Source organism: Manacus candei, unplaced genomic scaffold, assembly GCF_025592945.1.
Source record: "Manacus candei isolate 608988 ecotype Guabito, Panama unplaced genomic scaffold, ASM2559294v1 h1tg000035l, whole genome shotgun sequence".
NCBI lineage: Eukaryota > Metazoa > Chordata > Aves > Passeriformes > Pipridae > Manacus > Manacus candei.
The window spans coordinates 9,439,839-9,467,078 of NW_026138083.1; the positions used below are offsets into that span (position 1 = coordinate 9,439,839).

Here is a 27,240-nt window from a genome sequence, read left to right on the forward strand (position 1 = left end):
GTGGTGAAACGTCTCCCTAAAACCCGATCAGGGAAGATCATGAGAAGGCTGCTGAGGGAAGTAGTCACTGAACAATCACACAATATGGGAGATGTCACCACACTTGATGATCCAAGTGTTGTTAAGGAGATATTGGATGCTTACCAGAAATACAAGGAGAAGAGTTCCTCATAACAGGCATCCCTGGGATCTGTCTCCTTCAGAAATGTGGAAGGTCTCAAACAACCAGGCAAATGACATACTTCTCTCTTTGTGTTTTTTTAAAACCTGTTTCCTTCTAGGGGAACAAGATTTTCCACTGCACCACATCCTTTGAGATGCACAGGGCTAGGACCAGTCTGCACTTTCACACAGTCAGTGAGCTCCTTTTCATTGCTTTTAGGGCTGTTGTAGAGCAGCCATTGGTGGTTTCCATTAGCTATGATGAAATTTAATACTAGCTGAAGAAAGATGCAGGTGTTAATGTTTCTCATTTTAATATTACTGTACAGGGAAATGTTTTTTATACAATACTTCTTGCTGTTTTAAAAGAAAACCTGGAGTACAGTTCTTCAGTTTTTCCTTCAGCTTGGATATCTGAGTTCAGGCAGCTGTATTTCACTGCAACTGTACTACCTTTTCAGCAATGCTGCATATTCTAAGAGATGTTTCATGTGCATTATTGGGGAAATGAGAAGGACATGGCTAATCTGATAATTCTTCCTTGACTTTACCCAGTTATTCTAATACCTCCTTTGGCTTTCCTCATGTGAATTTGTTCCTACCACCATGTGTCTTGGGATTTGCCAGAGATGGTGAGCCTGTGTTCCTTGGTGTTGCACCTAGGTAAACCCAGCACTAGCACTTGCCCTTGCAAAGCTGAGCCACAAAGCCTACTACTGGACTTCTGACATGTCCTCAATGCATTACCAGTTATGTAGGAGAGACTTGGTCCCACGTGTTCTTATTGTGCCTTGAGAAATCGAGATCGCCACCGAGCTTATAAAATAACTGTCCTCTTCCTCATCAGTAATGACTCAATGTTGTCCATTGTGGTTCACTTCTGCATATTAGTAGTGGTGGTCTGCAAATGGTAGATCTTTGTTTCCAGTCTGTGATTTGTGCAAGTGTCTTTGTTTCTTGAAGTTGCTATGAAAAGGGGTGCTCTTTGTTTTCTGTCTGTGAGAGAAGCACTGGGAAATCAAATCCTGAAGCACTCAGGAGAGGTTTGAAGCTGAAGGAGTTGTGCTGGAGGGTTCATTGTGGCTTGCCAGGCTTTGTAATTTCTGACCAAGAAATAGTTATTTTAGCCCACTCCAAAATGCCTTGTAATCTTGTTTGCTCCAACAAAGACAGGCTGAGGTAGGTTCGTTCTCCTGTTGGAAGTTATGACAATTCTTATTGTTTCAAGTGGGCCCTACCATGTCTGCCTCTTCTGCATACTGCCATGCTGATTTTCCAAAGAGTTAAGTGCCATGTGGGTACCCTCAAACTGCACAGTCCACAAAAAAAAAGTGCCACTTTAGATGCCTTTTGGAAAGCAATACTAGCATTCCAGACCAGCAGCCTCAGAATAGCATGGAAGAAAAGTCTTTGCCTTTTCATATGCTTTCAGAATTGCAGCTAATAAAGTCAGTGTTTTATTTCTGGACTTGTTTTATCATGAACACATCTCAGTTGAAGCACTCCATATTTGGGCTGTTCAGAAGAACTTGCTAGTAGATCTTCTTCCTCTACTACGCCACTGAAGGTCATGGAAAAACCTGTAGGTGCCAAATACGTTTGGTATTTCTGCCACTCCTAAATTAGGTTTAAACAGGCTGATAGGTTCGTGGTGATTGGAGGGACCACAGAGCATATCAGAGAAGCATGGTAGAGGCTCCCTTCCCTCTCTCCCTGATGCAAAAGCTCAAGGTATTCACCAGCATAGCATGCACAGTGCTGATCCTGGGAGTGTGTGCTACGAGGCCTCTGGCAGAACTTCTCCATCTTAATCTCCCTAAGCCAAGAGGCTGCTAACCACCATTTCAGTGCTGTGGCCACTCCATCAAACCTTGCATTTCTGCCTCTGTCTTTCTGAGATGACAGTCTGCTTAGTTTCATGGAGCTCTTTGTTTTAGCCTAACAACCCCCTGAGCACTGGCAGAATTGCCAATTTTTGCCCTAGTTTTAAAGGGGTGACTTATTCCTGAATTTAATATGAGCAACACTGATGCTTCCAGTGGGACTCTGTACTGGAAAGACAATTTATGCACCTAACTGGAGGCAGGAAAGGCAGGTAGGACTGGGAAGGGAGTGGTCAGTTTTTTTGGCCAGCAGATGCTCTGCTACCACATGGGGAAGCAGGCTGCTCGAAGGATGATGTGTTCTTGAAGACAGGTATGTTGTCTTAGATCCCAGAGTTCTTTCAAGGACACTAGTTGAATTTGCTTTTTTAAAAAAATTATTTTAAATGTCTCTAGGGACTGGGTAATACAGTAGGGAATACCATGCTTTGTTAAATATCCCATCCTTCTGACTGCAATCCATTTTTATGTAAGGTAAGTAGACACCCTGTAGACTTTCTGGGAAATTGAAGATCAGAAGGTTTGATAGAGTTGACAGGATAGGAGATAGACACTACTTAATTGCCATTGCAAAAGAAAAAAGCACAACCCACTCCCTTAAGTGATTTTCAAGTAGGAAGCAGACAAGAGTTAATGTTTTTGACAGAAAAGGTAGACTCCCTTGTTTAAACAAGTTGTCTCCACGCAGTCTGAAATACAGTGTGGAGGAAGAAAAATTACTTCTGAACAAGATTACACACTTTTAGTCAAGAAAGCATTTCCTATGTTATGAACACAGAATTTCTTGCCTTGTTGACCTGACATTTCCATGCTAAGGTGTGACCCAGTGGTCAGAGACACATGGTTTAATTCATCTGAACTGTTTTACAGACACTAGCTGTGTGAGGAGCAGTGTGCTTTGGTGCATTGGGACGTTTGTCATCCAGTTCCTCTGCTGAGGGAAAATAGGAGATAGGCGCACTCCCTCACCTGCATCCACCTTGCGTGGACTTAGGGACCATGTCTGCCAGGGAGGCTACAGTCTGACCAGGCGGCTGCAGAACCCCAATAAATACATAGCTGTGCCAGCTATGGTGCAGACAGGGAGCTGAAGGTGCCCCATCCTTTAAAGTGTTGAAGGGCAGGCTGGATGGGTCTTGAAGCAGTCTGGTCTAGTGAAAGGTGTTTTGGCCAATGGCAGGGGGATTGTAACTAGATGATCTTTGAGTTCCTTTCCATCCAAGCCTCATTTCCACAGCTGAGCTGTGGTCCTTGGGATGTCCATCTGCTCAGAGACCCCCTCAGGGTATTCAAAGAGAGCACGTGGTTCTGTTGTGCTGCCAAATATGGTGTTCTGCAGTGGACACAGCTTGTGCTGGGCAGCCTCAGTCTGGTAAAACTGCACTTCTGCAAGTGTACCAGCATTGGGTCTTGGAGCTAACAGCCCGTGCTCAGCTCATATAATAGCACCCTGAGTCTGGTAGAAACAGAACTAGGCAGGGCTTGGAACTAGCACTTACGAAAAGAAGGATACTGGGCTTCACTGAGTAGGCTACTCATAGAAAGCTTATATTAAAATTTATATTTTAAATTTTCTTTCCAGAGATTAAATATTCCATCCAGAGGAGTCCCCATTTCTTCTTTTTACTCATGATCTCTGTTAAATGTGGCAGTTTCCTCTTCACTGCATGTATGCCTGAGTTGAGCTTTGCATTTTCACAAACAACAGCACTGGTGTGTGCTGACAGTGCTTTCTACTTTGCATGCTGCAGTCTCATGCCCCCCTCCTCAGGCTTGTGGTTCAGGGAGGGATTCAGCCCTGGTTTCCTCAGTGCTTGAAATGCTAGCCAAGGACCCCAGACCTGCAGTCTTAAGAGCTGATCTTCACTAATCAGTGAAGGAGAAAGATATCTGTGGGATCGTGGGACAAACTCAGGGGCAATTGCTTCATTTAAAAAACAGAGTTGTTGAATTCTTGCTGAAACCTTTATGTGACCATGAGTGATGTATGGGTTATTTGTCAGATTGCCTTTTTAGCTTCATCAAAAGCGATCTAGAGTCAATTTTACCTGTTGCAGTTTACTGCAAAGGGCAAATGTACTCGATTTTGTTCCCCCAGTCTAATGTTAAGTCTTTAATTGAATTTTGTTTACTTGTAATCATGCTTGAAATACATTTATTGTCCTTGACCAAAACTAGTTTCTTCAATGATCTCTGTATTCATATTTTCATTGAAGTAAATACATGTGATGGGTTGGCTTTGCATCATAGGTGTTGGGCCCTCCGTCGCCTAAGAAGTCTGTGACTTTCTCAGTTCTTTGAACTTTCAGAGAAAGGCAAAGGAGTTTGAGATCAGAGATCAGAGTGAGTCATCTTGTGATCCAAATTGCTGGTGTGCTTTGCTTCTTTTCTCTAAACAGTTGCTCACAGGAAATGAGTTAATCAGAAAACTGCCCCTGCAAAACAAGTCAAAGTTGAAGAACTAGCATTTCAGTGTCAGTAAGCTGCGTGTTTCGTGTGAATCCTGAGGTCCTACTGCTCTACACTTTTTCCTGTGTGATCCAGAGAACAATTATTGGGAACAATAAATTACCATTAGCTGATATGGATAGTTCAACTACTGATCTCCTTGCTTTGTGCATACCTTGCACAAGTGAAAAGGAGTGAAAACAGTGTGGAGAACATGAGAAACAGCATTGTGTAGGAAGTGCATAGCTGTTCCAGAGTACAGCACATAAGAAAAAATTTCTTTCCAGGTGGCATGGATCATTTGTAAGTGCCAGGAACACATCCTCTGCAGGGTGTCTGGTCCACTAAGAAGTGAGGAAGACTGTGTTTCACTCGGTGCATACCACATTGATAACACTTTAGCTGTAATGCAGGGACCGCATTACCCACTTCTCCTTCTACCTCCGGCAGCTGGTTCTGGAAAGGTTCCAATGCCACTCTTAGCTCTTGCAACCCTCTGGCAAGTCACAGAAAGGTCTAGACAGAAAAGCAGATATCCATCTCCTCACTTTGTGTCTCGATACTGCAGCTACCCTGATTTATTTACTGAGAATTTACTGGTAAAAACGAGACTTTTCCGGCCTAACACAATTATATACAAGGGCTATCTCTGTGGCCAGTTAAAGCCACAGAAATTTATTTCAGCAACAAGTTTCTGTTTTTAAGCAGGAATAGGTGATCCTTTTTTGCATTGAAAACAGACAGTTCTGGACAGAGAATTGTCTTCTGGCTGAGTCTAGAGGTGAAGCATATTTTTCATGGCAGTAAGCCCAGCCCTGTTTTTTCTTGGATAGAAGGATTTGGGGACATAACCACCTTTTGGGGTGGAAATGGTCACAGCTGTGAAAAAATTAGCAGCCTACAAACATTGGTAATAAACTCTGTGCCAGATCATTTTTACTCTTGCTTCTATTCCTCTACAGCTGTTGGACTCCCTGTATTTCCAGTGACAAAGCTTACTTTGGCTTTTTGATATCTTGAGGCTGGGAAAGTAGAGACCCAATGCTTTTTACTGCTCATCCTGCACCTGGCATGCAGAAGACTCAATTAAATTTCTTTTTCTACCTATAGAAATGACTTTGGGGATGTCATTTTACTTTTCTGTGCCTCAGACTTCTGCACTCCCAGGAATGACAGCGGCCCCATGGCAGAGTTAGAAGAGGTTGTGGAATAGTAGTAGTAAGGTTCTGGGGTAAGCTGGTTGTTCAGGAAAGCAGATGTCTTAAGGGAAATGTGCTGCTAAGCTCTCTTGCAGCTGCTGGGCCTTTTGTCTGAATTCAACCCGACCAGAGAGAAAAGGCCATACCTCCCTTTGCTGGCCTAGAACCTCTCCGTGGAACGCCCACATATTTTGTTACCAGGCGAGACGCCAAATAACCTTTCCCATTCCTTGGCAGTGCACAGCAGGGGCAGTCCCCTTTTCCAGCGAGCCCTTGACTGTTGAGCTGCTCTTGCTAAACAATGTTTTTTGCAGAGTTAACAAAGCCGTGGATCTGATCTCAACACTGACACCCAGGGTCCTTTCTGTAACACTGCTGCTCTGGGGCAAGGCAAAGAAGACAAAAAAATCTCAGCACGTCGTGTTTCCCAGAAGGCCAAGAGAGGAGCAAAGGTGATGTTCTGGGAGCCTGAGGGCTGACAGAGATAGGGGCATGGGTGTCATGCTCGCGTCTGGGTTCATCGGTATAATGGGCTCACAAGAGGTTGAGAGGACAAGCTCCCACAGCAGAGCCCGGCACCTCTGCCAGCTCACAGCCCTGAAACCGGCTCCGGGAGCCAGCGAGGGATTTGCCACCCGCGCCCCAGAGATCCCCAGTGGCTCTCTGCCTTCCCGTCCCCCCGGAGACGATTTTGCCCGCAGCTCCCATGAAATCCACCTTCTCCCTCCCGTCGCTCCCTCTCCCGCCCTGGCGGTTTCCTGGCGCCACCTCGAGGGCGCCAGGGCCTGACCTCGCTGTGCTCGCCCGAAGGCTGTGATAACAGATACAAACACATACTGAAATTGCTCTGTGATTCCAATGTCCATCTTTTGCCTACGGCATCAGTTTGCTTTCAGAGTCTTGACAAGACTATACAATCACAAGGAGAAAAGAGCATGAAAAAGTTCTGCTTTGGTAGTACCTGAAAGGTTTGAGGGTTTGTGATGGTTACTCACCCAAAGGGACCCAGAGAAAGTGCTGAAATAGTAAAAATAGTAAAAAGTAGTTTTGAAGGAAAACTTGAGGAATTGGCAGGAACCCCCTCTTTGCCACCCTCCACGGGTGTTTGTTTTTGTCGGGCTGGCTCCCCCAGCACCAGTCCCAGCCAGATCCTGTTCCACAAAATCCATCCCCACCACTGAAGGTGTGGGTGGGAAGGGGTCAGATGTAAATCCAGTGTAGGCATGTACCTTTCAGAGGGGCTCCTGAGGAGAGAAAGGGGAGGAGAGAAGAGACTCTCCTGTCTCCTGAGATTCCCTTCCCTCCTTCAGCAGCCCTATTCCAATCAGGAAGCACAGGGAGACAGGGAGCACAAAGCACTTAAACTTGAACCTTGCAGGAGCCCAGCTCTGCCTGCCCATTCTGGGGGTGGAGGAAGATGAAACACTTTAGGCAGGGCTTGAGCTGCTTCTGATTTCCTCGCAGCTTTTGCAGTGGGGCAAGAATTCCATCCCTCCAAGCCACTCACCTTTTGAATGCATGAGTGCCTGGGTGGCAGTTCGAGGTCACTCAAGTGGCTGCTGCAGTTTCAAACAGGAGCTGTTGTTTCATTTTTCAGGTTGCTTAACCCCCTCCCAATGGCAATAAAGCGGGTGAACAAGGACGCAAAAAGATTACCCAGGGGACCAAAAGCTTGGAAAAGGATGAAAGAAACACTCTGATTACAAAAAAAAAGATTTATTTTTGACAGCAAATAAACACCTCCCTGCCCCCCAAATTTGCAGGCCGATGATGCCGTTTCAATGTGATGAGGTGCTGGGCCCCGGGGGAGAGAAACCAGAAACCTACAGGCAATGGGAGAAGGCTCCTGTCCACCCTGTCCCACTGTCCGCAGTGCCCAGGCCATGCCCCTGGGTGTGCTCAGAGCCCACACCTCCCAGTCCATTCTCTGTTTTGGAGGAGAGCAGGATGGCAGGATGTGCCAGCCACCTCCTCCAGCTAACCACGGGAGATCAACCTCCTCAGTTGATTCTGCAAGAGCAGAATGCTCGTGTGCCTGCTGCCATCTTCCAAAACCCGTTCTGGCACCCATGCCATGAAGCTGGGTACCCACCTCAAGAGACCCACTGCTGGAAGAGAAGCTGATCCCAGATAATGTTCTTGTCCGTCTTGAAGGGTCGTGGCCAGAGTAGCACTGGCAGTGGGATCGATCCACTCCACAGTCCCAGCACTTCCCAGCCTGGTCCAGGCACATGGTAGAATCTTCCTTTAAAAAACAAATAACAATTGCATGAAAGTAAATTAAAACCAAGACTTGGAAACAAGAATAATGTAAAATGTTATCAATGTATCACAGGCCTGGGGAAGGTTTGACTACTCCAAGCAAGGAATAAAGCTCCCCATAGGCAGGGAAAAACCCCAACTTTCCCAGCCCCAGCCCTTCCTCAAGGGCCTGCAAATGAAAACGGCTGGCACGTGGGTGCGGAACTCCGTCCTCTGCCACCTTGCCATGTTTTTGTGGGGCTGGCTTCCCCAGCCTGGGCCAGGGTGGCTGGTCACCAAGGCCAAGAGCCAGCATGGTTCCCATTCCATAACATCCACCCTCTCCCCCACCAAAAAGCTACTTGGCAGCCAGCTGAAAAATTCATCCCACTCTCCTCAACCCCAGCAAAGCAGGGAACCTCTGGTGCCCAGCCAGGCTGAGCCCTCAATGCCTGGGACTGGGAGCATCCCCCCAGCCCCAGCCGGGTCTTTTTCATCTTTTTTCATCTGGGTGCAGAGCATGTCCTCAAGGAAGGTGCTGCAAACAAAGCCAAACAGCTTCGCCCCACTGGTGCCCATATCCCATGATGACATTCTCCAGCTTGATGTCATGTTCCAGGACACCACAGTTGTGCCCCAGTTTGCAGGAGGACCACGATGCCATTAAGCTGCAGGGGGGATGTTTCCCCTTTTCCAGTGTGTGGGAACTTTACCAGACTGCCAAGACTTCTCAAATACGATGGAGAGCACTCAGCCACTTCCTCCACAACTTCCCCCAGCACCGGCGGAAGCATCTCATCAGCTATGCTCCCTACTCTGCTACAGTCACAGGGAAACCGTCTGCTTTTCCTGGCTTCTTAATGCCATGAGACACGTGGATGGGAAGAAAAGCTGGCCCCGGACAATGTCCTCATCATTGTAGAAAGTAAGGTCCCTGCAGACCACTTCATAGAGCAGGATGTCCAGGGACCAGATTGTTGCTGAATGGCCACGGTAGCAGTGGAAGAGGATCCACTCTGGTGGGCTGTACTCTGGTGTTCCTATGGGACACAAGCAGAGCTCATCAGGTGGATGCTGCCCATTCCCAGCCCAGGCGATGCCCCGCTGGCCCCCTGCCCGGTTCCACCGCTGCTGGACATTCCCCGGCTCGGGATGCTCCGCGGCTCCCGCTGATCCCTCGCCCGCTCCCCCAGCAGCGTCCCGGCTTCCACCCTCCCGGGCCTCGCTGCATCCCCGTCCGGCACGCCCCGGCTTCCTCCTCTGGCCCCGCTCATTCACCAGCCTGACCCACTCCCAGATGCGATCCCAAGACACGCGTTCGATGGCCGCCTGCAAGCCAAGGAGCGCCGGGCTGAGCTCGCTGCCTGCCGCCCTCCTCTCTCCTCCGACCCCTCCCTGCCTCTTACCGGGGCGCCGTCCGCAAGGCGTGTCCCCGAGTAAACGCTGCCGCAGCCGCCGCTCCCAGCAGCGGGCCCTCCCGGGAAAGCTGCTCCAGGGGATGCTGCTGCGGCCGTGCGGGAGACATTGCGCTCCCCGCGTTCCGCCCGAGGGCCCCAACCTCCCGGGGCTCTGCTTCCCGATCTGCTTCCCGGACACGGGCGGCTCGGGGCCGGCGGCCGAGCTGCCGAGCGGCGGAGCTCGGGCCGGGGAGCCCGCAAAGGAGGCGGCGGGAGCTGGGCGGGAGCTGGGCGGCAGCGGGGCTGGCCGGGAGCAGCGACGGAGCGACCCCGGGCGGGGCCGGAGCAGCTCCGGGAGGAGCCGCAGCCGGGGCCGGGACAGGACCCGGGCCAGGCGGAGCCAAAAGACGGTGCTGCGGCGGCCCGCCCAGCACCGCCACAGCCCGCAGGGCGAAAACCCCGCGGAGGCGAGACCGCGGCGGGCCGGGCACGGGAGGCGAGGGGATGGCCCCGGCGAGGGGATGGCCCCGGCGAGGGGATGGCCCCGGCGAGGGGATGGCCCCGGCGAGGGGCGGCGGGACGAGCCGTGCCGGGAGAGGGCGGGAAAGGCGGAGAGAGGGAGCGGAGGGCAGGGGAAGGGAGGGAGTGCGAGGCCGAGAGGGAGAGCGAGTGGAAAATCGAGCACGAGCGGAAAACCGATCGGGAGAGTCGCTGCTGCTGCTGCTGCGCCGCCGCCGGAGAGCGCGGCCGCCCGCCCGGGTCCCCCCGCCAGCCCAACGGAGGAGCCGATTGGAGGCTGGTTTGGAAATAAGCGATAAATCAGTAGCCTGTGGAATATCTATAAACTAATAAATAATAAATAAATAAATAAATAAAAGTGTTGCTTCGTGGGTTTCTTTCTTCATTGGGTGAGATGAAGCATTTCATTGGGAAGAATTCCCTGACAGCTGCAGGAGAGTTTACACGAATGGACTGTTCGATTTTGAAGTAGAAAATGTAAATCGTGTCACTAATATCATCTCTTTTCATCCTCTGTTTAGACAGTTGTCATAGGTTATATTGTTTTAAAGAAAAAAAAAACCCTGCTTGGAATTTTTTCCCTTTACCACTGTGAAAGAAAGGTGTTGAGCGAGGGAGGGGGGAGTAGATGACCGGAGTGAGACACACACACACTGGCACTGGCTGACAGTCCCACATTCCAAGCTGGTGTCTTCAGAAGATTGTAGGGGCAGGTGAGGGGTTTTTTTTTTCCTTCGGGAGACGGCACTTTACTTTTGCTCTTACTCAGGGAGGGGGTGTGTGTAGAGAAAGAGCTCCAGGGTTCATTTTGTTTTCGGCCAAGTCATCTAGCTGCCTTTGGCCCCGGTTCGCCTCCGTTCCCTCCGTTCCGCCCACGGCCCGGACTTGCCTCGGATTTCATCGGAGAAGCCGGTACCATCTGCAGAGGAACTTCTGAGGGGAAAGGCTGTTCTTCCCCTCCCTTCCTCCTTCTCCGTGCCGGCGGCAGCTTGCAGCCCTTGACAAGGACAGGGAGTTCCAGCCCGATCCTTCGGCAGCGCGAGCCCACAGCGGGAACCCCCCTTCCCGTCCGACAGCGCCCCCTGCCGGCCGCCGAGAGCAACTGCAGCCCCGCCCTCCGGGGGTCCTACAGCGCCCCCTGCCGGCCGTGCTCAGAACTGCGCCGAAAGGCGAAACGTGCTGAACTGGTTGGGTGGTGATTCGGGTGCGGGATTATCGGGGGGGGTTCTTTTGTTGTGTTACCTGTACGTATATATTCTTTAATAAAGGGCTGTTATTTTTTTCTTTCTCCACATTTTCTCGACTGGAGCCTCTTAATTTCGGATTTACAATTGCTTAGAGGGAGGAGCTTGGTCTTCCTCATAACTCGCCCTCCTCAGCAAACACTTCTGTCTCGTTAAACTGGGACAACAGTCTTGCAGGCTGCTAGGGTGCTTTTTCTGGAATGGAGAACTTCGTCAGGTTTCTCTTTTTGCCAGAGATGGAGAATGGTAAATGTTATATAGAATCATGGAATGGTTTGGGTTGGAAGGGACCTTAAAGATTATCTAGTTCCAATCCCCCTGCCATAGGCAGGGACACCTTTCACTAAATCAGGTTGCTCAGAGCTCCATTCACCTTGGCCGTGAACACTCCCAGGGATGAGGCATCCACAAATTCTCTGGGCAACCTGTTCCAGTGCCTCACCACTGTCAGTAAAGAATTTTTTCCCTAATATCTAATGTAAACCTAGTCTCTTTCAGTGCCTTTTTAAAGCTGCATGGGTAGCTTTCCTTTCTTCAGCTGAGGGTGAGGAAGGAGCTGAAGAGCACATGGGATCCTTGAACCATTGCCCTCTTGCAATCCTTTATGCAGAGGGCAAGCAAAGAAAGAAATGGTTGCAGTGGAAAAATGTGCTTTTCCAACAGCAAGGTGAGCTGTTCCTTGTAGAGCCAACAGTATGCAGTAGCAGTCAGCCTGTAAATAACCTCCTCCACCAAGCATCTGCAACTTGATATGCAAAAGTGGAAAAAACACTCTGCCTGTGACCACAAATGCATCTGTACCTATTCAGATGCAGAGGAACAAACTTCCTCGAGGTACAAAAGGAAAATTACCTGAAACATTTGGCTACATCACTGAATGGTGTTCTGATGAGAAAGATGGATGGTATGGCGACTTAACGGGAATATGACAACTACACATATCCCCCCCAAAAAAAGCACCTGGAGTACCAATCCAGTTTGGCAAGTTCTGTTTTTTCTTCAAAAGGTGTCTCCATTCCCATGATGGAGCATGACATATTTTTCCCATAATTGTTATTGCTTACATTTTTATACACAAAAAGAACAGATTTTTTTTAAAAAAACCTTTCAGACCTAAAAAACCACTGGTTAGGATTTTCCAAAATATTAAAAATGTAAAAGCACTCTCAAAGTATCTCCTTCTAATATTAGGGAACTTCCCCAGCAGAAAACAGTTACGTACAGACAGTGCAGTATGTTCTCCATCCACACATTGGAGAGGTTTTAAACTCCAAACAGCTTTCACACCACAAGAGGCAAAAAGTGTGCTTCTGAAAGGGATTTTGTGAGCTATGGCAAATGTAATGTAAGGAAACATTTTTATTATTCATGGCAAATAACTTTCTGTAAGCAAAATTATCACTACTGTTACTTTACTCATGTATCCCATTTCCACTAGAGTCTTGTTCACATTAAATCAAATTAACACGACATTTATTTCCTGTGCAGTACCCCATCGGCTGTATCCCCTGATTACACTAAATTTTTGTTTGATATTGACTGCTATTAGAAGCTTTGGAGGAAAATGCTATGAAATATAGGCAAATCAAGTGTTAATTCTGTATTTTTACACTTAAAATTGATTTTTATTTCTCCAGTCCCAGGATGCAGGCACAAAAAGAGGTAATGCATTAGCCTTGCCCATCTTGCTGGACATAAGAGCAAAGGAGCTGTCATAAGGCAGAGCAAAGAACAAACGTGTCTCAGGCTGAGGGTGGATCTCTCAACTTTTGCGTAAAGAGAAGCAGAAGAGAAGGGAGAAATGGAGAGACTTCCATTCCTTGAAATTCCCAGGCAAGCTAAGAGAAGCACCATACACGAGCTCGTAACACTCAACCCACAACGACAGATACAGAAGGAATTTCAGCCAACTTGCATCTGTACTTAATAAGATGAATCAATGTCATTTTTTATCAGACATCATCATAAATTGGAAAAAATAAAAGCACTACTTAATTTTAAGCAAAACCTTTATTTTAGTTTGTGGGCTTGTTTGCATTAAAACCAGTTACTTCAAAATCAAATTCACATAAAACTCAGCATGTAAATAAGCTGAAGTTATCATTGGTCATTCAGCTGAAGTTATCCATTGCTGAAAGATAAGGGCTCCAAATGATATTTTAACAACCTTGTGGGGCAACAGATTAAACTGGGACAGCAGTAGCATCTCCTAGTATACAGGTTGAGGAATTAAACTGTCCCATTCCCTTTTGGTACATTTTAAAACACCAGCTGCAAACCAGTGCAGATAGGAATCCCGTGTCTAACATTAACCAGGGCAGGATGAGGGGGGGAAAAACAGCCCTTCCCACACTGGTGTTTGCCATTTCTTCTTAAAGATGTGCATGCACTTCAACATTTGTTTTCAAAAACTTACTGAGCACGCTCCCATCTCCCGGCTGCTGGCGTGATGGAGTTACATGTGTGTGTGACTTGAGTTACATGGTGGCAAGATTGAATGTTTGTGGAGGAAAATTAAGGGAGAACTTAGACTTATTTCACTCTATCACGGAGACTGACCTGCTTTTCACCTGCTCATTCCATTCTTTTGCAATAGAGATGGGTTCACTCAGTGATAGCTGCTTGTTAATACCTCTTTTGGGTTTTGAGATGGCAAGATCAAAGTAATTTTACTTTGTTGTTGTTGTTAATCATGATGCAAGAGGTACAAGTGTTTTATCTTTGCTCTTTATTGCTTGGGGTTTTCATTGCTGTTTCACCTTTCCCTAATGATACAAATCTCTTCCATGGCAAGGGTTGTTTCTATTGTCTGTACTAAGTGGAGGCTCTTATTTTCACCATTATGCTCTGAGTGAGCTGGTGATGGCAGTGTAGAGTCTGTCTTGGTGAGGGATGGTCGGGTGGATTAGGGGTTAGGAATTTGAGAACAGGCTCCTCTATATGAGTTTGGGGCACCCAAATTTACAATTTTAAGAGTTCGTGCTTGTAGTTCTCAGTGAGACGCTCTGGTAAAGTGGTTAGATTTAGGGCTAGGCATAGTGGGATATGTAATCCCAGTTTGTGTCTTATCTTTCATGGGGTTTAATTAATCTAAGACTGTCTTGATGGAGGCTTTCAGTTCATCTTAGGCCTTAATGGCAAACTGGTGAATATCACAAAGAGTACATGCCATATGAGAGGGGTTTTTTCTGTCTAATGGCAACATAGCCCAGGGAAATCCAGATAAAATGTTGCTTGTAACTCAAATGTGCCCAATGAGCTCATAAAGCTCAGTGTTGAATTGTTGCTATGTTGGTGTAGGAGTATTTTAAATGACAATCCATTATTCCTGGAAGAGAGAATCTGTTTGCTCTTAGTTTATGAGCTAGTCTGGGGAGAAGTTAATAATTTTATGAACTTATTCTGGACCTCAAAGACTGAGTCTAAATTAGTCCTACAGGAAATTCATGACAGATAAAAGCTGGGTGTTTTCCCCTGTATATGAGTGATGAAGTATACATCACTCATATAGGTGATGTTTTTGTTACCTTGCAATATTTATTTTTTTTACAGGAACAGTAAGAAATATTTTTTCTATAGCTTTATTTCTTACTTAAAAGGTGTAGTTGGCCTTGGCTTCTAGGATAATGGAAGTTGCTTTGATGTCAAGCTTTTCTAACATGAGACAAATGGTGTCTCTGTCAGTCATCAGAAGCTGTTATTTTTGCATGTTTTCAGAAGAACTGTAGATTATTTGCCCTTCCATTTGTAGATAAAAATGTTGTGCTGCAAGTGTTGATCCAAGGATAGTCCAAGAAACATCTCTAGATAGTTCTGGAGAAGCTGGCATAGAATCACAGCAGGGTTTAGGTGAGAAGAAACTTCTGGAGGTCTTTAGTCCTGTCATCTGCTGGGAGTGGGGCTAACTCCAAAGTTGCACTGGGTTGCTTAGAGCCTTCTCCAACCAGTTTTGAGAACCCTGAGGGATGGAGAACCCATAATCTTGCCCTTTCACATGCTGGCTGTGCTCAGGCCAGCACAGCCTGGTATGTGACAGGTCTTCATCATCAAAAAGGTGCAGTGCTGCACCATTGTAAAGAGAACTGACTGTTCCTAGGATGCAGAAACTCCAGAGAAATGCTTCGAAGACACTAGGTCTGAGAGAATCCAAGTGATTCTGGCTGTAACCCGATTCTTGGGGGGAGAAAAAGGGGATGAAGAGGAATTTAAGACGTGGTTCCTTGCCATTTCTATGTGTGTATATGAACATTTGCGCTAAGTGAAGTGCTCGTAAGATTAGCTCTTCTTTTGCATTTTGCTTGCAAAGATGTGCTATGTGTTGAGAAGCACAATGAATTTACAACCATGTGGTCCACTGTTAGGGGAGTCTTAATCTTACAGCACCAATCTGCAAAGTAAACCATGCTCTCATGCATTTTTCACTTTCCAGTCTGCATTGGATTGGTGGCTTTTTAGTGCTGTTTGTGAGGATAAAGACTGGAGCATGAATCTGGCTGCACAACCCACGAAAGAGCTGGCAGGCGGTTTTGTAAGGTGAACGGGGGCATAGCTGCTGTTCATTTTTCAGATAGTCAGAGGTAAAGACATGCCTCTATTTTGCAGCATTGCCATTACCTTCAGAAAACTTTGACTCTGTGATTTCAGATATTCTGTTGGGAGGAAGCTGAAAATTGCAAAAGACATACAGCTTATATACCAGATATTGTCCAGGAAATGGAGAGGTAAAAGTGGCCTTTGACACGCTTAGGGTTTAGTGTAAATGTCATGATGATCCAAAGCTTTCAGTCAGCTTCAGGTTTGCTCTATTCCAAACATTCTTCATCTCTGTACTCTGATCCTGTGCAGGCTGTGGAAGTCTGAGTCCTGTACTTGTCCCTTAGAGGTTGTTGTGGCTTCTCTTGTAAGCTGTGGAAGTGCTGACGGCAGCACAAGCTGACAAAGAATGAGCTTGTTGTGTGGGCCACAGTGAAAATATTCTTTACAAGGCATGATAGTGACAGAAAGGAGAAAGAGGAGAGGAAGACCTAGACGAGCTTAAAGCATGGCCAGGCAAATAAAGCAATAAACTTTCTCAGTTGAGGTCTACTTGTCTAAAATCATAGACCTTCCTTTCAGATTCACTACCAAGCTTTCACCAGCCTGCCTTGGTGGAAAGGATCTCAGACCAGAAAATGGTGGTACGCATTTTCCTTTCTGTTAGCATATATTGGTCTGCTTTTAGATGTTTCCTTTCAGCTCTCATCCTGCCATTTTGTGGCACAGTTGAGCCAAGCTAGTACTGGGCTGCTTCAAATGGGCATTTCAAACCATCTGCTCTTTTATTAAATTTCTTGGCTGAAAACAAGCCCTTTCTGTAGGATTGGTCTTCAGTGAGTGTTGATCTCACTCACCCAGTGCAGGAATGTGGTGTGAATATGATGACAGTGAGGTAGCTCCACAGAACAGCAGGACAATATTACATCAGTTTACACTGATCATCCCTCCCTTTGGCTGTCCTTGTCTTCTGGTCCTATTTGCTCTGTTGGGCAGGTAGAGGTGAGGAAGGGAACATTACCATGAGGGCACCGCCAGTAAGACTGTTCAATCCACTTGCTGTGAACTGAGCCAGGGTAGTCTTTTTTTCCCCTCTTTCAAAGTCAAAGCCAAGCATAATGCTTCCTCATATACCGAGAAAAACGGATTGCAAACAATGGTTAATTTTCCTCTCTTTCCCGAGTTTGAAAGCTGTTAAAGATCAGTGAAACAGGGAAAGGACAGACCTTTTAAATTTTCTGAAGGGAAAAGCTAGCTTCAAAATTGCCTTTTCAATCTGAGAAGTTCTTTCTGCCCTGGGAATCTGTTCTTTTGCAGACTGGTGGGAGGTTCATGCAAACCAAAAATGGGGTTTGAAAGTGATATTGCCTTCAATCCTTGGAAGAATACCAAGAAAGAAAAAACTGGATCCATATTCTTTGCTAACCTGATGAAAAGAACTCCTGAAGGTTAGAAATGTTTGGGAATTAGGCTAGGGCCCACTTATCCCATTTAGGAAGTTATAAAGTTACAGAATCTAAATTCCATTTGGAGATATAGGTTACTGAGTTGAGCCATGATGCTTGACATGTTTAGGTGCTTTGTTAATTGCAACTGGCATCTGAAGTGTCAGCGGTGTTGAGTTCTGCACAGAAAAATGAATGCCAAGCAGTATGAACACCTTACCTTTATTTTTCCTGCAGTTGCCAGACTATTCATGTTGGAGGGACTATTGTATTGTTGCTGGAGCCAAGATCTCCCTAAGTGCACAGATGGCACTACCAAGTGTGCTGAAGATCACTCTCCTAATGCCATTTCCTGATGGCACAGGTGAAACTGCCACTGCAAAAGCCCTGAATGTTGGTGGGAATTCTTCCTCTTTGGAGAATGGCATTGAAGAATCCTTTCTCAGAGGCAGACAGACACATTTTGAGTCTCTGGTGCCAGGTGGCGCCTCTGAAAAGATGGATGCTTTCATATACAGATACAGGAAGATCTCTGCTGCTGGGAATTGGTGGCTTTCTTGCACTGTGCTGAAGTGAACTTAAAATCTTGATACACTTGAAAAGCAGTATGGCAGTGATCCGGTGGAACCCTGCTGATCAGAACAAATCCTATACCATTTGTTAGCTCACCTCACTTTCTTTGGATGTCCTAAGGTACTGCTTTTCTCTCCCTATTTTTTAGGAGAGGTGGAAGATGCCTATTAGTGTTTCAGACCTCTTTATTGTAAAATATTGTAATGATGACACGAGGTGAGACAAGAGTTCTCAAATCTTTGTTTAGTCAAAGCCTGTTGATATTGAGAGGAGTTTCTTTGGGAGAGAAAGACTTCCTCAAAAGGCTTGTCAAGCATTGAAACAGGCAGCCCAAGGAAGTCATTGAGTCACCATCCATGGAGGTTTTTAAAAGATGTGTAGATGTGGCACTTAGGGATGTGTTTTAGCGATGGACTTGGCAGTGTCAGGTTAGCGGTTGGGCTGGATGATCTTATAGCTCCCTTCCAACCTAAATGATTCTATGATTCTAACTGCAAAAACAAATGTGGTAATATTAAATGTAAATGGATTTTCACCTTCAGCAATATTTTTAGAAGCATATTTTGTCTGAAGAAGTTTCCAGCTCTTTTTGAGATCTGGATGTATTTTTTTTATGTGCCTTGCAGCATTACTTTAAAGCTTATTTCTGAAGAGTTTGAAATGTTGTTATTGAGATCTCTTGGAGTGAAAAATAAACTATTTTCTCTGTTAATTCTTTGCAGTATTTGCATGTGCTTTAGCTTTTTCAGGTGAAGAGACTTATTTCTAGCAAAAAGACAGAAAAACTTGCCCAGTGGATGAACAATTAAGGATCATGTCTACCTGCAAAGAAACACATGGAAAAATTCTACCAAAAAGAGAGAGCTCTTAGCAGTTCTTTCAGTCTGTACAAAAGGTATTTGTGGGCTAATAGGTGGAGTAGTCTAATTCAAGGCTTTCCCATTGCTTTTGACAGTGAAGTATTTTTATAGAAAATGACTGCAGATTTCTTTCAGATGCTATTTTGGACAAGCATCTGCAACTTGGCAAGCTCAGATGGACTCGTGCATTGTGTTCCTCTGCTGTGATTAGCATGGAAATACAATTAGTAGTGTGTTCCAGGTTTGGGCTGTTTGGGGGTTTTGTTTCTTTCTTTTGTTTGGTTTTTTTTCTTGATTCTGGCAAAGTGCTTTGATTGGGTAAGGGAAGAGACTTTAATCTTAAGGCTAATTGTATTTCAAAAGACTAAGACTTGAAATTGTTGAGAACTAATTGTGGACCTTCCACAACATTATACAATGCTGAGGTCTCTTTCCAATGTAGTTGTCATGCCTGTGGGAAGGGGCTTGTGGTGGCCCTCAGCTTTCCTGTTGGAGCAGGCCTATTGCCAATGCTACATCACATCCACTGGGGCTCTCGTATACAAACACAGGAGATCTCTGTTGCTGGGAATTAGGAGCACTGTGCAAGAAACCACCAAGGAAGAAGATCCCTGCTTCTCTGGGTACATATCCCAGGGGACACCACCTTCCTGGGGGAGAAGCTTTCCTCATGTGTGAGCCACTCAAGCCGCAATCTGTGGTTGTTTCGTCCCTCATTGCATTGCCTGATGCTGCAGGAGTTTTTTAATCATGTCTGTCACTGCCTTCCCAGCAGTCACAGGCTCCTGGTAGATGCCTCCTCTGCCTCCTTTTCACCAGACTACCCAAATCCAGCTCTCTTGCCTCAGAGGCTCTGTGCTCCAGGTCCCTAACCATTTCTAGTCTCAGCTGGCTCCTCTCCTGTTTTGCCACATCCTTCCTGAACTGGAGACATAATACTGGAGATGAATCCTGGTAAGGCCTCACCAGCTCTGAACAGAGTGTGTAGAAATCACTCTTATGGCTCTGGTGTGGCTTCTAGTGCAGCCCATTTATCTTATCTGTGATAGTAACATACTTCTGGATAACAGTTGGCCCGTTGTCTGGTGAAACTCTAAGTCCTTCTCAGCAGGGCTGTCGCCCCGCTTGAATCTTCCAGCCTAGCTGAATGAGCAGAGTTTTGTCATCCCTTGTGCAGGGCTCTGCTCATCTCTTCCTTGAACACTACAAGGTGCTACTTCTCAAGTTGACTGGGGCCCCTCTGGGCAGAAGCTCTGCCATTCTTTAGGGTAGCCCCCCTCCCAATTTAGTGTCACCTGTGGCTATGTGTGCCCTTCACCCAAGGTAGAACAAGATAAAACTTCTTGGTGTTGTATTAGATGTATAAACTATCTGGAGGGAGTATTTCTGTGTTGATCTGTGTATGGCAAGACAAGCACATAAACAGGTATGAGATGACTCCAACAGGACCTACTGTTTGCTAAAAAACACTGCTTTGTGCTCAGTGGCAAAGTGAAGCACAGAAACACAGGGAAGGCTGGCCACACAGCTGTGCTTAGTGCTGATGCTGGTTTCTCCTATCATTACTTCTTGGCATATTGATTGTTCCCAGATCAATTAATTGATCTTTTGGGTTTTATTCTGCTTGGTATGGTTGTGCTTCTTAGCCTAATTTAGCACTGACTTTTCCTGCTGTCTTTTAATTGATGGTTATTGCTTTAAGGCAATACTCTTGTGTTCCACCGCCCTTCACTCTCACCTCCCCTTCTTTCTTCTCCCGTACCTTTGTCCTTCAACCAACCTTCCTCTCACATCTCCCTTCTCTTCTCAGTCTTATGCTCTGTATCTGACTGTCTCAGTTTAATGAGATTGAAGTGTTTTGCTAAGGAAGATGAGTTATGAGGAAGACCAAGCTCCTCCCTCTAAGCAGCTGTAAATCCAAAAATAAGAGGCTCCAGTTGAGGAAATATGGAGAAAGAAAAGATAACAGCCCTTTAGTAAAGGATGTATGTGTACAGGCAGAACAGCAAAAGAACACAAAACCAACTGAACACTAATCCTGTACCCAAAGTCCCCTCCAAAAAAACCCAGTTCGGCACTTTCCGCCTTTTGGCGCAATTCTAGCCAGGGCCGGCAGGGGGCGCTGTTGGGTCACTGGAGGAGCAGAGCCTGCAGTTGCTCTCTGCTGGCCGGCAGGGGGCGCTGTTGGGCTCTGGCGGTCGCCGCGTGAGGGCCCCGGAGCGCGGGAGGAGCCGAAATGGAGATTCCCCAAACCCAGAAGGGGAAGGGAAAAGGGGAAAAAAAAAAGGGGCTTTTCCCACAGACTCACGCTGTCGGCGGCTGGCTCCGGCCGGGACTCCCCCAAAGGTTCCTCCGCAGAAGGGCCAAGCCTCTCCGATGAAATCTGAACAAGTCCGGGCTGGGGGCAGAACAGGGCGCAGGAGAACAGAGGTGAACCGGGGCCAGAAGCAGCCAGATGACCCCACTGAAAAAACAAACAAAACCCTGGAATGCCTCCACACACACATCCTCCCTGAGTCAGGGCAAAAGTGGAGTGCCTGCCATTTTCCGAGGAGAGGGAAAAAAAACCTTACCTCCCACCCTCCAGTCTTCTGAGGGCCAATCAACCTGGAATGCAGGCTGGGGTCAGTTCTTTTGTGTGGCCAGCCAAAAAACCACCTTCCCCCTCTCTTGTTCAACATCTTTCTTTTACAGTGATGCAGGGGAAAGAAAAAAAAAAATTCCCACCTTGGTTTTTTTTAGAACAAGTACACCTATGACACTGATCCTTTCCCTCTACTATTCCCTTTTATTTTCATCTTGTACCATCCACCTTTACTGCAAAACTGGCCTGTATGATTGCTCTCTTCCATCAGCAGAGCCTGCTCCATTCCTGATAGAGCTCATGCCCTTTGCAGGGCACCTTCCAGGGGCCTCACCTACTCTTACCCTGCGCTCAGCAGGTGTGAAACGCTGCTCTGGCAATGAACGTATGGATGCTGTGCATCACGAGCAACACTGGCTTTTGGGTGATGGTGGAGGATTGTAACTTTGGATGAGTTGTGACAGATAAATCAACATAAACACTGAAGTGTCTGGGGGCAGTGGCTCTGCCAGCCTGAGTGCTGTCTGAGAGATCTGTGCGGTGCTCTCACCCATTAACTTGTATGTCCCTGCCATTAAGCACTGGAAAATGCAAGGCTGCTCCTCTTCAGGTATCTCCCCATCCCTCTGTTGCCTGCATGACCTTTTGGCCCAAACAAGAGAGGTTCTCTGGTGCCAGGGGTTTGGAAGTTGTTAACTCCCTTGTCTACCATTGGTTTCTGTGTTGCCATAGTTATTATATTGTCTCCTTGCACTGGCGAGCCAAATGGCCAATCCCCTGCTTGGCCCAGCAGCCCTTATAAGCTGCGGGAAATTTGAATAAAGTCTCTTCTTGGCTGCTGGATTCCCTGCGTGGTCTCTGTCTCCTGGCTTAAGTACCTCCACCGCCTGTCCCTGCCACGAGGGATGGGCGGTGGGGGGGTGATTCCAGCCCTGAAAACCTCCACAGAGCGGCCGGCAGTGACGCCCCAGAAACCCCTCGAACTGTGACACTCTGGAGCTCTGATTCCAGCTTGCTCCGCTGCCCCATAGGAATGCTTGGTTCAAGCGCTGTCTGGGCTATAAACCTTCTGGTTTATAAACTTTCTCTGCCTTGCAGGAGATGCCATTTCCAAGCCGTGAAATTGCAGTTAACACAAATGCTTTTGACACATGCAGTTATTTTACTACATATACTGTAGTTTGACAAATGTCTCATCACCAATAGACCATTCAGGAATGGATGGTAGTTTAACCCTCCTCACAGCGCTGCTCATACTATCCTTGCTCTAGGATATCTAAATCAATTCATGGATGCCCACAGACACAAAGATATAATTATATTTAGGGGTATGTGTGTATAAACATATAAAACCACTTGTATATAAATGTATAGAGGTATACCTGTTAAAAGTTCCCCTTGTGTTCTGAGAAATATTTGGCATTGCTCAATGGGCGAGGGTTGAGCTTCAAGGAGTGGAGAAGTTTTGGCTGAGGCCCCATTGTCAGCTTCACTTGGGGGTTTGCAAGCTCTGAGAGGCATCCTGCTTGGAAGGAGATGCTGGTCACAGCCCACTGAAGTCCAGAGGAGCTCAACAGGCCTCACTTAGGACAGCTGTTTATAGGGTCACAGGATGATTGGCATTAGTTTGGCCAATTTCCATCCTGGCCACAATCCAGGCAGGTAATTACTGGAGTTTTCAGAAGTCCAGAACAATGGTACCATTCCACTCAGGCTACAGTTTGAGTAAGTAATGTCCCAAGGCTGTCAAGGGATGACTGATTATTCCCCTTCTCATTCCCCATCTTGGCCAGGCAACAGGAGTTCCTGGTAGAGTCAGTGCAGCTCCCACATTTGCCATGCAAGACTTCCTGGCATGGTCCGAGAGACATTGACAGTCCAACTCATTACACAAAGGCCAAAGCCTAATGGGAATTCCTGAGATTGTGTAGCGGCCCAGAGGAGCGGCGGGAGAAACACACCACCACGGTCAGGAAGAGCAGACCTGCAACGTGCTGGGTGAGGCTTTGCTCCCAAAAGAAGTTGACCATGGCCAGAATGCACCAGAATGCAAAGAACAGCAGCTGCAGCCGTGCCCAGGAATCCAGCCGTGATCCTTCTCAAGTCTGTTTCCACCAAACACAAGAAATTAAGAGTGTATGTTGCCCAAACAAGCAGGAGGAAGTGGAGGGACACCTAGAAATAGCCATAAGGGCAGCTGGCCCATGCCAGGCAGACCTTACAGCAGGAGTAACCCCAGACCTCTGAGTGTGTCCCTGTAAGTAGAAAGTGATGCCGTAGCAACACTGTTCCAAATTAGCAGTTTTGTAGTTGTGCTATAAACTTCCCACTATCATGTGAACCATATAATCATACAGCTTCAGCCATATGACCTTCAGGATGTGGATGCAGCATGGTTTTGTGCTCTTTGTTCTCTATTTCCTTGTAGAGTTTAAATTTAAAGTTGTTTCAATGGACAGAAATGCTCCAGTTTCTAAATTCTGGGGAGTTTCCACGCAGACGGGTTCTGCCATCATTGTTTCACACATGGCTTCTGCTCTCAATTTCTGACAGGGTTCCTGCTGGGCCTTTCCTAGTGAAATCAGAATGTGGGTTTTCAAGCTGGAATGTGCAGACCCCTAGAGAGGCAAGGGGAAAGGTGATCTGCCTGTGAAAGGTATCTAAGAGCAGATTACATTCAACAAGTCTAAAGCCCCTTGTGTATGGTGTACTCACTTCCCTGGGCTGACTGTAGCATCCTGCAAGTAAAAGTGAGGTGCATCCTCAGCCCCCTCCTCTGCAAACTGGTGTCTCATTGCTGCATTTTCCATGAGAAAGGGATAGTTTGAGCCACAGGCCTTACCAGGGAGGGACAGGCCATGCTGAACACCTATGAAGTCATGAACAAGTCATAGGTTTACTTGTTCTAGAAAAAACAGTTTGAAATTCTTTTCCCCCCTGCACTACCGTGAAAGTAAGTTGTTGAACGAGGGAGGGGCAGGGTGGTATTTTGGCTAGAGTGATTCACACACACAAGAAAACTGGCCGGCAGCCTCACATTCCAAGCTAATGGACCTCAGAAGATTGTGGGTGGGAGGTAAGTTTTTTTTTTCTCCTTGGGAAACTGAATCCTCACTTTACTTTTGCCCTGACTCAGGGAAGGTATGTGTGCGTGGAGGGGCTCCAAAACTCATTTTGTTAGATTTTGAAACTCATCTGGCTGCCTTTGGCCCCGGTCTGCCTCTTTTCTCCTGTGCCCTGTTCTGCCCACAGCCCGGACCTGCGGGGATTTCATCAGAGAAGGCAGGGCCATCTGTGGAGGAACCTTTGAGGGAAGAGGCTGCCCCTTCCCTCCTCCATTCCCATGTTGGCAGTGGCTTGTACCCATCGATGAAGGGGGGGGAATCCCAGCCAGAGCCAGCCGCCGACAGTGTGAGTCTGTGGGAAGAACCCCTCTTCCCTTCCCCTTCTGGGTTTGGGGAATCTCCATTTCGGCTCCTCCCGCGCTCCGGGGCCCTCACGCGGCGACCGCCGGAGCCCAACAGCGCCCCCTGCCGGCCACAGAGAGCAACTGCAGGCTCTGCTCCTCCAGCGATCCAACAGCGCCCCCTGCCGGCCCTGGCTAGAATTGCGCCAAAAGGCGGAAAGTGCCGAACTGGGTTTTTTTGGAGGGGACTTTGGGTACAGGATTAGTGTTCAGTTGGTTTTGTGTTCTTTTGCTGTTCTGCCTGTACACATATATCCTTTACTAAAGGGCTGTTATCTTTTCTTTCTCCATATTTCCTCAACTGGAGCCTCTTATTTTTGGATTTACAGCTGCTTAGAGGGAGGAGCTTGGTCTTCCTCATAACTCATCTTCCTTAGCAAAACACTTCAATCTCATTAAACTGAGACAGAAGCAGACACCATTCATCCTGGTGGATCATCATCTTCATCAGGTTGAAGGGATGGTTGTGCAAGTGTACTGGCTGGGAAAAGTGGTACTTGACAGCACTGCATCTCTGAGCATCACCAGATGGAGAGGAAGAGGCGCTCCCACACCACGTAACCAAACCCAGCACCACTCTTTCCTTCCAGTGCTAGGAATTACCCCCTGCAGCTAGTCCCTGTCACCTGCCCTCCTGGTCCCCATCCTTTTACCATCTGCTCAGCTCGTGCCCACTCTTTCTTCTCTGAGTAATCAGCTCTGCTCAGCTTCTTGCAGTACTCATGTCCTGGATCCACCAGTCTGGATCCCTTTCCCCCCATGGTGTGGGGCAGCCCAGTTCTAGTTCCATTTCCATCTGAGGAACCATTTCTGACAGCTTGAGGTGGATAGGGAAAGGGAACTCCAGCACCAAGGGTTTCTTCAGGTCCTGAGCCTGGAGGGGAGAGGTGCTCTCCCCTCCTTCCACCCACGTGGTCTCATGGCAGGCCCAGAGACAGCACACCGGCGTGGAGAGGAGGCAAGAGAGAGTTTATTGTTGGGGGGGTTACATTTATAGGGTTAGAAGGACTCACAGAGTAATCAATTAGAAGTCTCAAGGGGCTTACAGGAACACCCAATCACAGGAAGGGGTTAACAAGGTCCAATGAGAACACCTTAGGACATCTTCCCAGGACATTCCTGCATGGGATAACACTTGTCGTGGGGGGTCTTGGGAAGAAGAAAGCATGAGTTAGCAAAGAGACTACAAAAAGCCATTTTGAAACATGTTTAAACCACAGTTTTCTCATATACTGCAGATTTACTGCCACACACCAGCACCAATGGCCAATGCACCAATGGCCAGCAGCACTCACAAAACATTATCTATTACATGGGAGCCTGATTTCTTAGTGGCAGTGCTGGCTGAAATATGGAACTTGCAGCAGAGAGGGAAGGAGGCAGGAGTTAGGGTGGATCTCACGCAGGCTTTGTTTTTGCAAGAGTGGAGCAGGGTTAATAAAGAAAGGAAAAAGTGGTGCAGGGATCTGGCTGGATTCCAGTTGCCACATGCTGCACCACCAGCTGGTATCCCCAAAGGGCCACCATCTGGCAAATGCCACGGGGATGTGCCCTCCCTTGCCCCTGCAGCCATTGCTGCCCTGGGGCACCAGTTAGCTAAAAAAAGCCATTGTTGCCTTCTGTGTTCTTTGCAGAGCAAATGCCAGCATGAGCTGTCACTGCTGGCACCTTGATCTTCAGCGTGACACCATAGAGGTGGCTCCTCTAAAAGGCTCTTAAAAGGCAGTGCAGCTGCTTACAAATAAATCAGGCATACAGTGCAAAGGGTCTCATCCTGCATGGGTGTCCCTTCTTGAGCAAGGGTGCTGGGTGCTTCAGAAAGTGGAGCTGAGCTTGCTCAGCTGAATGGGAAGCAAACAGCAAAAAGCTGTTCCAGAACAGACAGGAGCAGACATGAGATGCTGCAAGGAAGTGGTACCAAGGAAATGCTGTCTGAGGTCAGGAGGGGCTGGGGAATGGACAGCTGCTTTGGGGAGCTGTTAAAAGTGGAAGAAAGCATAGAAAAAGCCAAGTCTTCAGATTGCTGACATCACGCTGGAAAGTTTTATTTTCTTTTTTTTCTGTGAAGTACAACCTAAAAGCCTCATGTTTGAGGGGAGGGGAAAAATGTCCAGGATGTACTTTATTACAGTTTTAGAGTCACCCCTGAAAGTGTGAGGCTTAGCTCTTTCCTCTGGATATCAGGAGTGACTGCAACAGGGGTATGGGGCTTGTGTATGTGGACCTCCCACATCTGGAGCCAACTGGGTCCTCTAAATTTATACTTTCCTTCATACACTTCTTTTGGGGCACAACCAACCTGCCCCAGGACTGACAAAAAGTGCAGTCCTTACCTTGACCAAGGCAGCCTTCAGCATTCCAGAAAGAACTTGTCTGCCTCCATGTCTGGTCCCACCTGGCTCAAACAGGCACCTGTAAGGACACCTTCCCTCTCACAGCAGCTCCAATCCCATAAGTGAAAGGGACAGGCCACCTTCCCTCCACAGCACCAGCATATGCAGCACCTTGCCATTTAGTCTGGCACAGAAAGATGCCAGAGAGGTGGGAAGAGGTCTCCAACTGTGACAAATTGCTTTGGTGTCACCTGGAGCCATGTGCAGTCTGCCAACACATGATGGCTGAAGAACCAGAGCTCCCACTTCAAGCAGTGGCCAGGATTTAGGGCTGTAGAGCACAAAGTGGCATT

General features: G+C 47.3%; 2 protein-coding genes across 3 annotated transcripts in view; one reads left to right on the top strand and one right to left on the bottom strand.

The window, feature by feature from the left end:
• LOC127473292 (acetyl-coenzyme A synthetase 2-like, mitochondrial) overlaps positions 1-7,415 on the top strand; it is a 38,929-nt gene extending 31,514 nt beyond the window's left edge. The window contains exons 14-15 of one of the 2 annotated variants that reach the window (XR_007905360.1): positions 1-6,144; positions 7,290-7,415. Coding sequence is in view for 1 of the 2 variants with exons in the window: in XM_051792716.1 (XP_051648676.1) it covers positions 1-174 (174 nt within the window). In the remaining variant the exon portion in view is untranslated. The other variant, XM_051792716.1, reaches the window with a different exon arrangement.
• Positions 7,393-25,315, bottom strand: LOC127473301 (basic proline-rich protein-like). Its single transcript, XM_051792725.1, has 5 exons — positions 25,208-25,315; positions 20,813-20,968; positions 9,340-10,168; positions 8,647-8,973; positions 7,393-7,937 (listed from the first exon to the last, which is right to left on the bottom strand). The coding sequence occupies exons 1-4, from the start codon at positions 25,313-25,315 to the stop codon at positions 8,759-8,761; spliced, it is 1,308 nt and encodes a 435-aa protein (XP_051648685.1). The 3' UTR covers positions 7,393-7,937; positions 8,647-8,758.
• Positions 25,316-27,240: the final 1,925 nt, after the last annotated feature.

Bases quoted from the DNA above. Each gene is read 5' to 3' on its own strand.
- LOC127473301 (XM_051792725.1), bottom strand. From the start codon at position 25,315: ATGGGGGGAAAGGGATCCAGACTGGTGGATCCAGGACATGAGTACTGC. The intron at 10,169-20,812 runs GTGAGTCTGTGG...ATTAGTTTATAG, and splicing joins CGGAGCCAGCCGCCGACAGC to ATATTCCACAGGCTACTGAT. The intron at 8,974-9,339 runs GTAAGAGGCAGG...TGTGTCCCATAG, and splicing joins GCCTTGCGGACGGCGCCCCG to GAACACCAGAGTACAGCCCA.